The 19085-nt window shown below is 36.0% G+C and overlaps 1 protein-coding gene across 10 annotated transcripts in view; it reads right to left on the reverse strand.

Annotated features, from left to right (window-relative positions):
* Positions 1–19085, reverse strand: part of GTDC1 (glycosyltransferase like domain containing 1) — a gene marked incomplete at both ends in the record, with an annotated part of 243715 nt that overhangs the window by 173603 nt on the left and 51027 nt on the right. For all 10 annotated transcript variants that reach the window (XM_084253964.1, XM_084253971.1, XM_084253970.1 and 7 more), the window contains 2 exons: positions 6942–7115; positions 10509–10676. In XM_084253964.1, the coding sequence (XP_084110090.1) occupies positions 6942–7115; positions 10509–10676 (342 nt within the window). The remainder of the gene's footprint in view (positions 1–6941; positions 7116–10508; positions 10677–19085) is intronic.

The raw sequence follows: 19085 nt of genomic DNA on the forward strand, positions 1-19085 counted from the left end.
CAGATACTGCCCTCTAATACAGGTGCCCTGCTATAAAATAGCTCGTATGAGAAGATAATTCAGTTAAAGGAGAAATAACTACAAATAGAAATAAAATTATTTTCTCACACATGAAATAATGGTCAGAGCCTACAGTTATTTCTTTGAAGTACTCCTTCTACCCTGTGTCATCAGGCTCATTTTCAATTTTACTATCAGAATTCTTTCTTAAAATTTCTCATTCCACTATCAGCTATTAGAAAAGACAAAATCTTGCCTTTGCATCATATGGACGGAACTTGAGGTGATTATGTCAAGCCAAATAAATCAGAAAGTGAAAGATAATTAATTGCTAGATGGTTTTACTCATACGTGGAATACAAAGAACAAAGGAAATGAACAAACAAAACTCAACAGAAATAACTTATACTCTGATAACAAAATGGTAATTAAGAGGAACAGAAGGGAAGGGAAGGGGAGTACAAATGGGGGTTAATTTGATAGCAGTGAATGGTACTTGATCTTTGTTAGTAGGTACAATATGGTGGATACATTTATAAAAGTGTGAAACTAATCCTGAACTTAAATTTGTAAACCAATGGTAAATCATGAAAAAAAAAATCATTCTTCTTGAGGTGTTCTCTTTCTCAGAACTTCTCCTTTTATAAGTCTGTTTTCTAAAGTCTTCAGTCTCTTCTTTCATAACATTATCAGGACTTGCACATTTTCATCCACTGCATCTGTTAATTCTCTTACAAGAATATGCCTGTCAGTGGTCAGAGTCATGTGCAAAGGACCAGAACTTCTCTTTGTGAGGAGTATACAGAAAGACCGGTAAGAAAGTTTGGGATCTAACATAGAATAAAAAAGTATTTGATTTCTAGTTCTACCTTTACTCTTTGTATACTGTAAGCAGTAAGTTATTTATAGTCTCTATGTCAGAGTTTTACCAACTATAAATGAAAAGTACCTTTTAGACTTATTAAAAGATTAAAATGATAAAATATGTGTAGTGTGCTTAGCACAAATCAGGGCTTAAGTAAGAATCAATAAGGGTAGCTATGATGTTTAACTCTATCATCTAAAGATGACTGTCAGAAAACAAGTTGTAAATTGCTCAGATATTCTGATTTCCTAAGAATGAGACTTTCAAAAAGATTTGGCTATATAAAATTCCCTGGTTCTGCTAGGCCTTGCCTTTATGACAGTTACATGATCTAAAGTTGAAAAATATTGATTTCCTCTAGCCAATATCTAGCTCAGTAGGTTGCAGAATTGCTTCCTTTTTTCTCTCCATCATATAACCATCAGCACCATGGAGTTTTATGTGAAATTTGCCTTCTTGAAATGCACAACAAAATTGTCTTAGTTTTTAATCTAATCCATATCTTTTAACACAGAATAATCTTCCTTTGCAATATATCCCAGTCATGATTCTTGTCCCACCAAGTTCTAACATGATCCTTATTATCTGGTATGCTACTAGCTGAATATTTGTGTTCCTTCAAATCTCGTATGTTAAGTCCTAAGCCTTAATATGATCATGATTAGAGGTGGGGTCTCTGGGAGGTGATTAGGTCCTGAGGATAAAGTCCTCATAAATAGGATTTAGTACCCTCATAAAACAGATCCAAGAGAATTCTGTGGTCCCTTCCATTATGTGAGGACATACTAAGAAGACAGACATCTATGTGCCAGGAAGCAGGCTCTTATCAAAAACCAAATCTATTTGGACCTTGAATATGGACTTCTCAATCTCCAGAAATATGAGAAATAAATTTCTGTTATTAGTCACCCAGTCTGTGGCATTTTATTATAGCAATCCAAACAGGCAAAGACATTGCAAAATGTTTTGGTGACCACAGATCCTCTGGCACCAAAGAAGCCAGTGAATATACTACAGCAGAAAAGGGATATATTTGGTCACTGAAAAGGCCCAGTCAGCATAATGAAATGTATGCTGGTCTCCACCACATGAAAAAGAATTTAGATTATTATTTTCCATTAGGTGAATATGGCTGTTGTACATCTAGAGTAAGACATGACAATTACCTTCATTTGCTGTCATTTATAATTTCTGAGAGTTATGCATTTCCTTACATTCTTAAATGGAATTTATTGGCTACCATTTTAATCTCTCTTAATAAATCACAATCATCCTTTTGATGTACAAGCTGTACAATCATGGAGAAATGTCTGCAGGGGTTCTTCAATGTGCAGAGTTGCCTGCCCTGCCATAGATTGGCTCCAGGCTGCTATGCTTTTCCACTTCTCATATATTTTTTCAATAGTTTATCTCTCTCCTCCCTTGTTGTCAAGCTGTCAGTCAGCTGTCACTTTTCACTGCTGTCAGTGAGCCTGCCTTTATCGCACCCCCAATTTGAGGCTGCTAATCTGCTGTCAGCTAAAAATCAGATAATCAAGACCTCTGAAATTGCATTTACAATAAGGGGTGGGTTGAGCTTCGGATGGAGATTTTGAGATATGAGTTCCAGTTCCTGCTCTGTCTATATCTAGCTGTGTGATTGCCAAAAGACACTTAACTTCTCTGAGCCTTGGTCCTGCCATCTGTAAAATGAGAATTAGAGCATGTGCGTATGCGTGTGCATGTGTGTGTGTGTGTGTGTGAGAGAGAGAGAGAGAGAGAGAGAGAGAGAGAGAGAAGGAGAAGGAGGAGGAGGGAGGGAGGAAAGGAGGGAGAGAGCCAGAAGTGAGGCGAGGAGGGAGGGTGAAAGTGAGGTAGATTCATCCAGACTTGAATCCTAAGTTATTCTGGCTACTAGAAAGAACACATGAAACTATTGTGCAATTTGATGAAATACAGGGAACAAGGTAGGGTACCACTGATCCTTTGTCAAAACCAAGGGTATATTTTAATTATTAGTTTATTTAACCTAGGTCCTCTGAATTCACCAATGATCATCTCTCTTTCAAACTCTTCCATTTGTTCCCCAGGAAAATTGTTCCTGATGTATTTCATCTCTTTTCAATCTCGGGTTTCTTCCTCCACCAACTCTGCAAGTGTTAAATGTGGCAAAGGCCACTCCATAGTTGAAGTCAGGGTGATGATGAGAAGCCAGCAAAGAGCCTGAAAGGCAGCAACCTGTGTCCTAGAAACTAACTGAAGAATGTGTCAGAGTATGTCAAATGCTGCTGCCATGTTAAGTAAGATGAGGGCTGAGAATTGACCACAAGATTTAGAGTCATGAAAGTCATCAGTGACCTTGACAAAAAGTTTCAGTGTGGTAGTTTTATGAGAAAACAGTGGAAATAAAATTAGAAACAGTAAGTATAAATAACTCATTCAAAGATTCTGATATTGAGGGGGGGAAAGGAGACTGAGAGAGAGAGAAAAGAATTCAAATACTGAAAAGATATTTTTGAGAGATGCTAATAGACATGCTCCAAAAGAAAGGAAAACTGGTGATGCAGAACAGAGAAGGAAAAATTGCTAGACGAGTCCTCAGGAATGCAAGAAGGATGAGATTTGACAAAGAAGTAGAGGCAATGGCTTAAGATGAAAATGAGATCATTTCATTCACAGAACATCAAAGATAGGAAACACGCAGTAGAAGCATATAACTGGGTAGCACAGGGTGGTGGCAGTACAGAGAAATTACTTTCTAATTCTTTCTATTTTCTTAGTCATGATTTAAGAAAAGATCTGATATTAGAAGTTTACAAAGAAAAGAAAATGCATTCTTAGTTATACAGAAAAGGGGAAATATGCTTTGCTTCCCAGGTATCTCAAAGGGTCCATCTGAGTACAGGTGTCAAGAATCTTACAGGACAATAATAGGGCTGGATGTTTTTCTCCTAATCAAATATGAAGGAAAAGGTGCCAAAGATTTCAGAGTACATCCAGGAGATTAAATATAATGATCGTGTAGGGAAGTGAAACAGAGAGAAGAAAGAAATGAGAGGAAGAGAAGATTGAAAGGAAGGAGTTGGCTCATCCGTGGATGGTAGGTTCTGCTGAGGCCAAAAGGCTGTTTGTACCAGGTGATGAAGGGAAGAAATGAATGAACCTGTAATAAACTGCTTCTTTGGCAGAATACTTCTCTAAGTTCATGTGCTTATTAAGAGGGGTCGCATTATTGTGCTAGGGTGTAAAATGATGTGGGGGAGTTAATAAGATGGATTAACCTTTTTTTTTTAAGATTCATTTATTTATTTATACAAGCACTAGGTACAGTCAGAAGCGCAGGGGGGTGAGAGAATTTACCAGAGCCAGAGCAGGGAACAGAACAGGCAGACTGACAGAAGCACACTGCTGAGGGGAGCAGCGGGCGGCAGGAGAGGTCTGCGCGCCATGTGGGACCCTCACCGGGCGGCTGGAGATCGAACCAGCGCTGCAGAAGCTGTGAGCAGCTTCACAACCCAGCACTCAACTGCTGCACCACCAGGGGAGGCCCAAAGATGGATTAACCTTTATTGTGGACTCTGTCACGTGCCAGGAACTATGTTACGCATATGGCAGGCATTGCTTTAGTCACCGCATCATACCTATGAGGTGATAAGGCAAATGCAATTATGACCATTACAGATCCTAAGCTCAGGGCCATTCCACTTTGCAGCAGCCACAACAGTGAGAAGTGGCTGGTGTTCAGGACTGAAATGCACATATAAGCAACAACAGGCGACACAGCTTTCCCATCCCCAGATGTATACCACATAGAATGAAATTTTCAAGTGAGTATTATTACCTACTACTAAGAATGAGGCAGGGAAGGGGCAGACGACCTAACAGGCATTAAAAAAAAAAAAATAGGTAGATACCACATGTCTAATATCTAGGGTTTAAGAATTATCAACTTTATAAATCCTCAAATATTGAAAAATTACATCATGACTTTTCCGACCTAATTTTTTGCTGAAACATGGTTTTTCTTCTTCCCTAACTAATAATTGGTATATGTTACTATATCATACTGCTTTAATGATGTAGGGTTATTTTCTACTTTGTTTTACTTAAATACATTTTTTATCTATATCCAAATAATATTTCTAAAGTGGAGGAGACAGACGCATTCAAGAGTTGTTGGGTTTTTTTTTTTAATCACATTGGTTATTTTGCCTTTCGAATTACTAAACACTTTCAACATCTCAACAAAATAATACTCTTTTAAGACTGCAGGCATTAGGATGATTGTCATTCATGCAAATAATCACTTACTTACACTATATGAGTTTGGGTTGGATAAAGCAAATTACCATTTGAAAAATAATTCAAATAACACTCTGGGCTAAGACCCTGCTTATGAATGTTATCTTGGCCACAATATTCTTAACCTTCTTCCATTTAGCTAGATTTATTTATGGTAATATAGTCCAAATTAATAAACTATTCAATTGCCACAGGTGTATTAAACACATGATGTTAGAGGAATATATCAGATGCAAATGAACTATAAAACATATTTTTATTTGGCATTCTATAGCAGCAATAATTAAGATGTGCTATAACCACCTATTCACTTAAGGGTGTACATTTTGCCTATGTATTCATATGAAATATTTAAAAATATGTCAAAAGATAAGGTTCATAATTTTAAAGTATTATCTGAAATATAAGTTTATTCTAGCTAATAATAAATCTAAACCATATTTTTCAAAAGTTGAAATTCTCACACGAGATTTTATATAAATACCTTTTAGTGTACATATACATACATACCTACAGAATCAATTGTGATCTCAGTTTTACTTTGCTTTATAGTTTCCAAATTGCAGATAAATCATTAAGTATTTTTGACAAATGACTTATAGCAGAATAGTAAGAAGAAAGCTTGAATAGTAGGCAGAAAACTGAATCAAAAATTGTAGAGTCCAAACTGGGACAATAAATCAGCAGTGAGGGCGCAAGGCAATCTTGTTTCTCTGGGCTTCTGTTTTCTGAACTTCATAAAGCAAGGACTGGACAAGGTGGCCTAAATTAAATTTTATGGCTCACTAAAACTTGATTTGGTAGTAGGAAGATTTTTATTTAGAGAAATATTGACTAGTAAAACACTCAAATAAATCAGTATTAGGGTGTGGGTGAGGACAACTATCCCCATAGCAAAGTCTGGGTGGCTACAGGCAGTCCAGAACATAGAGACCAATGCTGATCTTGAGCATAGCAGGTATGAATATTGTATCCTGTCTTCATTTCAAGGCTGGGAAAGAAACAGCTGTCCCTGAACTCTTTTTAAGGACTCAATCAGTTACAAAACAGCAGCATCCCTGGCTAGTGTGAGAACAACTGAAGTAAACTTTCTATTCACAAGGGAGAAATATTCCTGGTGGTAGTAAAAACAATTTTGCTAGGTTTAATCAAAAGTGAAAAGAAATTCTATAATTCCCTTTGAGCCACATCATCCACTGTTAATTCAGGGTGGGCCTAGCAACAAGAATAATAAAAAAATGTCCTTGGTAACTGAGAAAGAGAAATAGCAATTAAGTACATTTTCAGCCCAATGTAGACGAACTCTCTAAGATAATATAAATAATAAAATATGGAAGAAGGAAAAAAGAGAACAAAATAGCATGGGAAATGAAAGGAGTCCAAGCAGGGGGATTTAATATTGATTTACTTAGGATAATTACTATTATACATATAAACCAATTGGCATACACTGAATGCAAAGGTTGAGAAATATGCTTGACAATGACTTCTGTAACAAGGCAACAAATAAAGAAACAAAACAATAAGTGTTGAAAGCTGAAGCAGCTTCTTTGGCAGATAAATAAATAATAGAAAAGAAAGGAAAAACTCGATATGGGAACTGAGCATTCAGTGATATGCCGGACACAAGATTATTTAAAATCTTTTGTAAATCACAGCACAATTTAAAAGAGAACTCTGTTCTCTAGTTAACCAATCTTATGCTGAAAAGTTAAAACTGGCAAAAAGGACACCAATTCTATACATTTGGGGCATAATTTATGACACAATAATGCAAACAGTCAAACATACTGACCTGCTTATATCGGGAAACCTGATGGGAAAGTAAATAACTTGGCATTTGGGTCTGATGATGCTTTCCAGATCCTTGGGTCTGTGATCAGGAATCAGCTTCATAAATTTTCCAATAGAAGTGAGAAATGATTCCATATTAAATACTGAGTTGAATGCTACCACATCAGCCACCAAGCTGTAAAGGGAAAAGAGGAATCCAAGTGATGAGCCAGCACCTGTTCAGGTATTTTTTTATAAACCTGAGAGACCTCTGTAGTGACCAGAGTTCATACTACATCTTGGGTTTGCGAAGAACTCTGCACTTTTCATCAGTATTTATCAAAATGTCTCTAGCAGATAAGTTAGTTTCATTAGTATTATATCATGAGAAGGTAGACTGTTGGCATCAGGGAGGAGAGGCAGGAAAGAAATTTAATGGGCCATGATGCTTCAAACCAAAGTATAGTCTTCACTATGCCAGGAACTTTCTATATTATCAACAGCACACCAGAACTTTTTTCCTTGTGACCCAACTACCCATATAGGGTTTGTATGTCAGTGATGTGCATTGTTTTTTCACCAGACTGATGAGAACTGAACATTTGCTGTACTTTTCACTACCTTCAAAGAAACAATTCAGATAAAACTATTTCACCCTTGAGCACAATCTTTCCTTCAAAATGGTTAAAATCTATTTCCTGGTTTAGCCTTGCCTCAAGAAGTTGTGCTAGCTTTTTTTAAGTTCTAGAAGTACACAAAAATAATTATATGGCATCTCTACAAATAATTTATTTCACTACTGTATTTTAAGTAATCAGCATTGTTTGAAATAGTCCTTAAGTCCTTACTGTTAGATCCCACTGATTAAAGGGGTATGTTATCAAGAATCACAACACTATGGACTCTCATACTTAAAATAAATATAATATTGACTATTGCTCTCAGTGAAAAGACTGTGTTCATCTCCTTAATATTTTTAAGTAGAAATAATGTAAAGTACATTGTTATAAGGACACGTGGAAACAAAATTTATGTGTCAAAAATATTTCAGAAGTTTTCAGAATTGTCTGTAATATTTTCTTTGAAACCGATGAACACAAGGGATAATAACAGGACACTGGCTAAAACTTGAATCTACAGCCTGAATATGTAGTATTTTCCTTTCACAACTCAATAAAATGATTTAAGAAATCAGTTAGCTTTTTTTTTTTTTAAAATAGGTCCCCTTGCTTTAAGCAATGATTCGGTGTCTCTGAGTCACTGAAATTCAATGCTTTCATAAGAAAGAATATAAGATCAAATAGACATAACAGTTTTATTTTGCCCTAAATTTTAGCTCAAGGAAACTGAAGATAGTTAAGGCCATAAGACTGCAAATGAATGAGCAGAGTTTATAGAATAGGAATACCATAGCAAATTCTCAGTTTTGTTTAATCCGTATTTACTGTGACAGCCAAAGTTCCTATTATGTATACACAGTGGAATGAAAAATCAGTAAAAGGAATGTTGACTGGCCACCCCTACGCCTCCCCTGCAAAATTGCTTTTCCATACAAGTATTTTTTTAGTTGCAATCTAGTGCAAATTTGGGGGTAGGGGTGATTACGACGTGGATAATACAAAAGAATGTCACAGAAGTGCTGACACAACACCAAGCAACAAGGAAGCCAATATAATAATATACCAAAAGTTGAAGGATGTTTTACAGCTAGTCTGTTTTCACCATATGTCACATATTGTAATAGCGACCTGCAGGTCATAATATATAGTTACGACATGTGTTCATAAGTCAGGGGGTTAGTGAAACCTCTATTTAAGGTGAGTGCTTATGTCAGTCATCTCTAGAGCGCTTAACTGCCACACGGTCAAGAAAGAAATCTGACAGTGTCAACAAAAGCAAAAGTCAGCAAGAAAACTAAAGAAACATTTGAGGAAGCAAGAGTCATACTTTTCAAAGAGAATCTGAACAGGAGTGCTTTTTGACACTCTTATTTTTCCTCTGGACAACCGTGAACCATTTTTTTTATTATTATTAAGAAAGCAGTGACGATCAAGTCCTCTTCTTTCTCTCAAAGTCTGCCTGTGAGTTTTGCTTTTTAAGAAAAGCAATACAGAAAAATCATGTACGTAATTTTAGTCTCATTCCTTACGAGCAAAACCACCTTTTATGCCTTTTATGAAAGAGATCTGATGTGGACAGTGAGCTAAAAATTCATTTAGCGACCTACCTTCATTGTCAGCATGTAACCCCACTACTTATTCTTAAAAACCCTGTCAATACTAAATTAAAGATCCAAGATAGTTTAGAAAAATAATCTTTTTCATGCTTTTCCTCTCTGATATGAGTGGGTGTAACTTCCATTAACTTTAAAGCCACCCATAAAGGGAAAAATAGACTTAATTTTTCCCCCAGTTATTTCTCAGGGGTAATAAACACATACTATCTGAGGAAAAGAATGATGACAATTCAAGAAATCAAAAGAATATTACAAATGTTTTCCATATTGATAAGTCATAAAATGATTTTTTTTGTTTTTAAAACATTTCCCTTCTCTCTTTCAATATAAAGTATTTTAATTTTATTATGAAATTTTAAAACGGTTGCTTTTTTATGAGACATTTGACGTGAAGCAGTTCCACTCTATTTTGATAGCACTGCTACTTCACAATGGAAGCAGCTTGTAAAAATGATTGCAGGAAAACATTTACAAAATGCTCAAAACACATAAGTATTACCATATAGCTGCCTTTCTGTATCAACTAAACTATGGAATATACTTGCAAGAATTGGACTCTGTTTAAACACACCATCAATCCCAGTTGCTAATAACTATTTTAAAAAGGTGAGTAAAATGTACCCAGTCTTTGCCAAACTGATTCAATTTGATTGCTGCAGTTATGTGAATAGGATTCCATAGCAGCAAAGCCATTTCAGAGTTGTTATTAACTTCTTTCATTAACTAAGCTTCAGGAGATACACTTTGTTGAAGTAACAAAAGAAAAAGACCATCACCTTTGAAATGTCATGGTATTTTAAGGCTGTGCAATTTCAGAAGACTCAATGAGGGGAAAAAAAAACAACACCTAAAGACTCGTTTTCCATAGTGTTTTTTTTTTTTGTATAAACAATAAAAAAGGACAAAACCCCTTTGCTCCATTATGCTTTAATTTTTGTTTATTCCACTGTAAATTTTATTTTTATTACAACTGGAGACATTGAAAGTGGTTTGGTAAATAAGAGTTGAGCAAATGCCCTTTTTCTAAAAGTCTGCCTTAAATAATAGATAATGGAATCAAAGAGTGAAGACTGTCTTGTCAATTCTTTGATTCTATTTTGAATGTGGTGGAAGAAACAGTCAGGCAATTCATTAGATTGTTTCATATCTGTATTTTTTGTAAAATGATTAGTTGTGATCATACATATATTGCAGAAACAGTAGTAATCACCATGGAACGCATGTCTAAACATTGCACCTACTCTAAGGTGCTTTTAAAAATAAGTTTACAGTAGGTCTCCAGATGTAAAAGCTAACCATCTATGAAGAAAAAGATGGCAAAGGACTAAAAAGAATGATACAATCTATACCTACCATGAGAGAATTTGGTTGTATCCATATTGGAAATCCCTCTCCTGACATTTCTTGACAGGATATACCAACTGATTCTCGTGGAAGTATAGAATCTTTTTCAGTTTCCCAAGGTCAGGCCGAAGGGCTGCCAGTTCGGTCAGGTTAAGCACTGAGCTTGCAAAGAGGATCCTAGGAAACAAGAAAATTAGGTTTATTGTCCTGAGTATACTTGAAGGGGTCATCATCTTTCGCCCTTCTCTTCTCTTCCCTCATCCTAACCCCCCCCCCAAAAAAAATCCCCTATAGGGACACATCAATAGTTAAGCCTTAATACCATGTAGCAGCATTCTAAGTTTTGATCTCTTAAAAAGCAGCTGCTAAGAACTATAAAAGCCCCGAATCTCATTGGTCTTCTCAGCTCAGTTACTGAGAGATGCAAAATAAAAAAATAAAAGCTGGATGGATTTTATTGAAAAAGGCAAGAAAAGCTCTATCTGAAGGACAAATGGAACAAAGATAAGGCTGACTGGGGAATACTTTGTTTGCCAGTTTCATTACACTTTACTTCTTTATGCAACCAACTCCTGAAATTCAATATACGAGCAGGAATGGCACATGTTCATGTTATGACATAAACCCTTTTGATTTATGCGATAGACTTATCTAGTGTGGTCTTTTTCTCTTGGCATGTTTTTTCCCTGCCCCTCTCTCCCTGCTTTTTAACAATTCTGCAATATTTGTTGTTATTTTTATGGACTGCTACATTATTAGACTGCCAATGGCACCCGATGTATAATCTGCAAAACACCTTACAGAAAACAAATATTAAACCAACAACAAAGAAAGGCTGATTCCTTGTATTTTCCCAGGAAAAAGAAAAACTGAAAACTGCCCCACCTGTGTTGATAGAATGAAAACAGTATCTATTTACTAACTCATTTCACATGAGTGCAGAGCCTACTCAGGAAGAACAGAAAATATGAACAAGGGAGCATTCCAGGGTGAGTGTTGCTAGAACATACAAAGTTTTAGAGGAATAAACAGAAAGGAGTAGGAACTGAGTGGGCTGACCTGGACAATACAAACCTACTGCACATGGATGAGAAATGGGACAAATTACAGTCGCTGAACAACTGAGGACATTAGATGGCACAATTTTGATGAAGTGCCACCTTTAGAACATAATGTAGCATCATTTGACCTTACAATTTAAAATCCCTTTCTAAAAAAATGAGGTTCAAGAAGGTTAAGAGTTTTTACTAGAATCACTACTGGTAGGAAGTAGCAAAGCAGGGAAACTCCTGGTCTTCTAAGATCGACGTGTTTCTCATTACATTGCAGATATGAATTGGTTGTAGACCTTTTTTCTGTACTTAATAAATACAAAATATCATCTGTGTTATTACCATGATTACAACGACTATAAATTCTCCTTTGCTGACAAGCCAAATGGCTAACTTCAGGTGTTTATATGATCTGCTGCACTAGCCTTTCACATAAGAAGAATGATTACATAGTAAGTGCATATATCATAAACAGGAATTCAAGTGTCTCCTTCATGGGTTAAAAAAGGCACATAAGACAAAAAACAATGATCTCTCTTTAAATCCACATTGCAGTATTGTCATGGGTTATCATTTTAGAGTAAAAAAAAAAATCTTACCACGGACAAGCATTTATTCTAAAAATTATCTTATAATCCATGTAACAAACAGAAAAATTACGGTCAGAAAATGCCCCACTTTGTTTAAAATTATTCCCACTACCAAGTAAAAGCCTTGCAAAAACTTCAAAAAACCTGAAATACAAAGATATTTGCTAATCTACAAATCTGATCCTTCCTAAGCAGGACAATAAAATATTAATCTCAATCAATCAATCTTTTCCTTAACAGAAAATAGATGACTGTCAGTGTAGTTATGGGGTCACACTCACTTCTTCCCCTTTATCCCTCCTCCCCACATGCCTTGCAAGCAATGACTCATTCCTAATCATTAAGATGTCAGCTAATACAATGTTTTTCACACACAAAGCAGAAAACCTCATTAAATAAACCCCCATAAAATTTATTAGAGTAAAAATGGTACTTTTATAATGGAGAAATTTGGTAGGCATCAACTTACCCAAGTGATCAAACTTAAGACCAAAATGGAGCAAAGTGAATTCATGTATCTTCCCAACATGACACACTGAGAAAGACAGAAATCACCAGTGCAGCATTCCTACCTAAAATGTCTTCTTTGCATTTGGTCATGAGGAAACAGTCAGACATATATTTTGCAAAATAATTGGGCTAAACTTTCAAACAATGTCAATGCCATAAAGGGCAGGGGTGGGGGATCTAGATTAAAAGAAAATAAATAAGCCCCAAAACAAAACACAATGTGTGAACCTTGACACTGGATGGAAAAAGAAAAAAGATTTATAAAGGACAATAGAAAAAGTCTGAACATATGATTGTAAATTTTTATCAATCTTAAATGTCTTAGGTACAACCATTTTATTGCAGTTATGTAGGACAATATTCTTAGGAGATACATGTTGAATTAATTACTTCTGAAGTGTCATGATGGCAGTAACTAATTCTTGAACAGTTTAGTCAAAAGGCTACTAATTCAAAATATTCATATTTTCACACAGATTGAAATTCCAAAATGTGTAAAGTGTTAACCATTGATTAAATGAACTACAGTTTAATGATCACATCTTGCAAATTTTCATTAATTACATACTTAAAAAACTACAAATTTGGGAGCTTATGTTAAATGGCAGTCAGTAAAAGCGAAAAGTATGCTGCATTCCACACCATAAGCCCATCATATACATATTTCTAGTTATAATCAAATTGTTAATTTCCTCCATGAGAATTATCTTCCGGGTGGGCCATCTGTAGCGAATGTTTAACCAGGGGAGCCCTTCATCCTACTCCTACTATACACCTCCCCTCTCTTTACCCTATCAGCTGACCCATAATCAAGGAATCCAATTTCAAGTTGAGTCTTCCAAATAAAACCTCCCAAATGAACCAACACAATATATTCAAAGGTGAAATGGCAATAGTGACCATTTGGGACTTCCTATACCAACACTTCCTTCAGTTTTTTCCATAATTACCAGGAAATTTATTTCATTTTTAAAACTCATCATGAAATATCCTTCATTATTTCTAAATTGTGGAAAATATCTCCATCATCAGCAAGACATTTCTCTTTGCTTTTTCACTTACAAAATAGCAGTTAAATTGGACAAAATGCAATTCTTCAAATATTTAGCTCACTGACACCCAAAAAGAAGTGACAAATAAACCCACAAAAGGAATGCAGGCTTGATTCAAAGGCAATTTTTACTCTGGCTTCTTCCATCAACTAAAAAGAAAAGTTTATAATAATATAATGAATGACATCACTCAAGCAGAAGCTTATCCAAATGCTCCCAATGTTCACCTTGCCTCAGGTATTATTTAAGAAATAAATCCTAACAAGGTGAGCTTTATCATTCCACACTGTGTCTCTGGCAGGAAAGAGCAAAAGGTGATAGCAAAAACCACTAGGAACAAGATAATTCCTGACAGCTGCTGCTTGAGCACAAGTTAAATTGAACAGTTTATCTCAGCATGAAGATGTTATAAGGTTTTATGTTTAATATTTTAAAATTAACATAAAACCCAGAGAAAGCAGTTGGGCAATCTTTCACAAACATGACATACTACAATCACTGTATAAGCTGGATTAGTACTTATTACCATGCTACTACAGAATTAAGCTGTTTTTAGACCACCAAAGAGCTTTAAATTGCAACTTTTGTCTCTGTAAGAGAAACCTATATTTAAAATGTCTGCTAAATTCAAATTAACGGCTACATCATTAGCTTACCATCTCACCAAAAGCATAAGTAAGCTGCTATTATAATCGTCTAACCAAAACTGCTCTGTGCTTGCAAGCACATTAACACCATCCTGTAGATTTGGGATTGGATCCATAAACATGTTTCAATTGTTTTCAATGCACCTTATAGCTACAATATAGTTATGTTAGCTTAAGGAGTCCAAAATAATTCAACATAACAAAGTTCAAGATTAGAGATTTTATTATTTTCTGGCCCATTTTAAATAAACCAGTTATCTTCACCCCTTTTTATTAATAAACAAAAAAGAGACACTGCAATATACCTAAGCACTATAGGAAGCTGATGAATAATATCCAGAGGCATACATTTATCTTAAGTGGTATAGAAGGGCTGTGACATGAAAAACCGAGGACAAGCATTCAATATCCCAACCTGCCACATACAAGCTTGTAATAATCTTGCAGAGACTAGGTTATTTCCTTCTGGCCCCATGAAATCTTTTCAGTAACCACCCCCCCATCCCTTGAAACCATTTATCTCATAATGGGGAAAACAGTACACAATTTAACACACACAACACTCTGAGTTGTGTTACTCCTGCTTAAAATAATTCCTTCCAGGGCCTCAGGAGCCCTTTGACAAAAGAGTAAATTTCATTCCTCCAGTTGTCACTTTGCTGAAAACTTAAATTTGTCTAGATTCATATTGCCCAGGCCTGTTATCAAAATCTTTGTTCTTTGTTGCCTGTCTTGAGTTCCTGTTCACTGCTATCTACTCTTCAAGATTCTAGATCCTGTGCTTTCTGTGATAAAGTATTTCTGTACTGATGGAAATGTTCTACATACTGTACTGTTCACTGTAGCAAAGGCTAGCTACATATGATTAGCAAGCACTTGAAATGTAGTCAGTACAGCCTAGAAACTACATTTTGAATTTAATTTTATTAACTTAAGTTTAAATTAAATAGGGATACAGAAATGGCTACTATATAGGAAAATTCTGGGTCTGATTTTTCTTAACCCAATACCCATAGCAGCTGACCACAATTCTGCAGTTAATTGATTTTTATTATTGAAAACCTTGACTTGCTTGTGATAAACTAACATCTCAGTTCCTCCTGATTAGCTGAATTTCACCTACCAAGTTTTCCAATTCTAGATGGTACTATTTTTTCCTCTCCTGATAATAATATATGCTCATTTCATGTTTAGGCACAAAAATATAAAACTTAAATGAATTATCATCCACAATTACCTTGAGAAGAATTAGCCATTATTTACATTTTGGCAAGTATATGTCGAACATTATTATCTGCAAGGGACTAGGCTAAGCGAGGGACATAAGAAGAAAAACAAAGTAGCTAAGACAAGAAGAAAATTGGCAGGTTGAGAAACTGAAAAGAGACCAAATTGGCTAGAGCAATTTGTTCAATGATAGAGTGGCCAGGGAAGAGGCAAAGAAAGTTGACAGGGCTTTGTAAGGCATGGATAATGTTGTACATACAAGCATTGGGTACAGTCAGAAGCGCAGGAGGGTGAGAGAATTCACCAGAGCCAGAGCAGAGCAGGCAGAAGGACCAAAGTACTCTGCTGAGGGGAGCAGCAGGCAGCAGGAGAAGTCTGCGCGCCATGTGGGACCCTCCTCCAATGGCCGGTGAGCAGCTGGGGATCGAACCGGCGCTGCAGAGGCTGCGGGCAGCTTCGCAACCCAGCACTCAACTGCTGTGCCACCGGGGAGGCCCAACTTTTTTTTTTAAATCCTTAACATGTAGCTTAAAACTATGTTAAAAATCATTTCTAGGGCCTCCCCTGGTGGCGCAGCGGTTGAGCTCTGGGTTGCGAGGCTGCCTGCAGCCTCTGCAGCACCAGTTCGATCCCCGGCTACCGGCAAGGGTCCCACAAAAAAAAAAAAAAAAAAAAAAAAAAAATCACTTTTAAAACAAAACTTTCAATAGACTGCAAGCTAGGATATGTCATAATTTCTCCAAATGGAGAAACTTTTTATATTCCTATATCTATTTTTAGATAGATACAGTATTTAGATAAATATAGATAAATATAGTATCTATTTAGATAAATATAGTATTTTTAGATAAATAGATTTAAAATTCTTTGTATTCTCTCTTGTATTCCTATCATATTTGTTTATGCATTTCATGAACATTTTAAATTACTACCTTTAATTTCAGAAAATTTTACTCTCCCTACTGTATGGAAAACAGATTGTTTGATTCATTTTGGAAGAAGAGAGAACAATAAGAAGAGAAAAGAAATGGCAGCAGCTTGGACTATGATGACAGGCCACGAGAAGTCGCCTGATGAGGTTTGCTGATGGACTGGAAATGAGAAGGGAAAGAAGCAAGCTGTTGTTTCCCTCACTTTATCACTTCCAAAGAGTGCCGATATTGTTTCAATTTACTAGGTGCTCAACAGCACATACATGCATAAATGAAATTGCTCCCAAACATTTCAAAAGCCTTGGGCTTAAATATAATTTTTTAATATATTCAAAGCCTATGAAGAAAGATGAGTGAGCTGTAATATTCTTTAATCACTGATAGACAAAATTCACTTTAAGACAAAGTGCTTTAGTTGTCAACTACTTCATCTTAAGTAGAACATTTCTACTACACCTTTAAATGCTATGGATTTTCAAAATCCTCCAAGAATACTAAATGAAATGTTACCATTTGCTAAAACAATTAAAAATAAAAAGGAACGTTTATCTAAAGGAAAAGGAAATGCATTCATTTAATTTCTTAGGTTCTGAGAATGGTAATTTACAAACTAAGTAAAACATCCAGTTTCCCAAAAGCTGTTTCATAGACTAGCATCAATTATTCAGCAGTTCTGCTTTTTTCTCACCATGTAATGTTTCTTTCCTTTGCTTCTCATGATGCTCAGGAGAGTACTACGTAAAAAACACATGTGCAGAATATAAGGTCTGTAGGTAGACTTGCAACTGGGTATCATCTCTAGCAAGTTTCTAAACCTCTATCTGCTCTGCAGTCATCAGCATTCCAATGTTTTATGGATGCTTACGGAGACAAATTACAAAATACCTGTTGAGTTTTTTTAGTTAAAGGTACCATTTAAAGCTAAGTGTCTCTTAAATTACTCCAGCAAACTCTCAAGTCTTTAAATTCTTGGTGTCTGCCATTGTGACTAAATCCATGAAAGACACTCGGTAATTATGTCTGTAACAGGAAAAGGAGAGAAAGGGAGGATGGGTCTAGTAGTGGGGTAAACATAGTATAAATAAATTGAAATTTTTTACAGTGTACCAAACATTTTTTGATGTATTTTGGGACTAAGTAGGACCAATTAAGAGCATTCACATATACCCAAGGTAATGTGAACCGCTCAGAACATTTATAGAGCATTTATATCTGTTTTAGACATCCTATCAATAATCCAACAAATCAAAACATTGTCAAGTCTCTTTGACTTGACAAACAAGGAAATATAAGCTATTATCCCTGTTCCAAAAGAGCTGACAATATAATTGATGAAATAAGCCATAAGTACAGAAAACATTAAGTAACAACAACAACAAAATAGGTAACAGCTTCATCCTTCACAGAAATGTCACAAAGCAGTTGGAGACTGATTGAGAATGAAGGGTGAGGCACTAAGCACTTAATGGTTTAGAAGAAAACTAAGAATGGAGGAAAACCAGGAAGGTGCAAGGTTATGGAGGATAGCGTGGACACCTGAGTCCTGACATCCTGCATATGGAAGGATCAGTACTAATTGAATGAGTCAGAGAGGAAGGATTGGTAGCTAAAATGTAGGGTTAGGAAAAAAGTAAGTAATCGGATAAAATGGGAAAGTGGTCTTCCATCAGACCTAGAAATAACCAAATGTAGCATAACAACATGGTGACTCATGTACATTAATTGTTATACTAACAATGCTTTATTTCTCCTCATCATTCCTAATTAGCTGAGTTGTGAAGGCTCACTGGCTAAGAAAAATGGTAGCAAAATGAGAGGATAAGGAATCAAATAAAGTACCACCATCACTACCACTCTCAAAATATGGGAGAATGCTGTATACATACCCAAATACAGATAAAATCGGTCTGTTGAAAGTATGGTTCTCTATCACATTTAATAATGTAATCCTGGGCCTCCCTGGTGGCGCAGGTAATCCTGGGCCTCCCTGGTGGCACAGGTGGTTGCGCGCTGCACTGTGAAGCTGTCCGCAGCCTCTGCAGCGCAGGTTCGATCCCGACCGAATGGCAAGAATTCCACATGGCGAAGCAGACCTCTCCTGTCTCACCTCCTGCTCCCCTCAGCAGTGTATTTCCTCAGTCTGCCTGTTCTGTTCCCTGCTCTGTCTCTGGTGAATCCTCTCACCCTCCTGCACATCTGGCCTGTACCCCGGTTCTTGCATAAAAATAAACAAATCTTTAAAAAAAAAATGTAATCCTTAAGTGACCATTACATTCTAATGCAATATTTTAAAGGAAGGCAATGAACCATGTATTGTGCAAAGCATTTTACATATATCATCTGATTTAATTATCACCCTAAGAGTTGTGTCTTCTTATCCCCATGTCTCCAACTAAGAAACTAAGGCACAGGAGGTTGGTTAGACACTAAGACAACAGCAGTGACTTGGAGACAGACATGAATTTCAAATCCATGTTGATCTGGACCCAAGCATCTATTTTTTCAGTTATTCTACACTGATTTTGAATCAACTAAAATTAGAATGTGGCTCTTAATGTTTCCTGTTAAGTATACTT

Source organism: Talpa europaea, assembly GCF_964194135.1.
Source record: "Talpa europaea genome assembly, chromosome: 1".
NCBI lineage: Eukaryota > Metazoa > Chordata > Mammalia > Eulipotyphla > Talpidae > Talpa > Talpa europaea.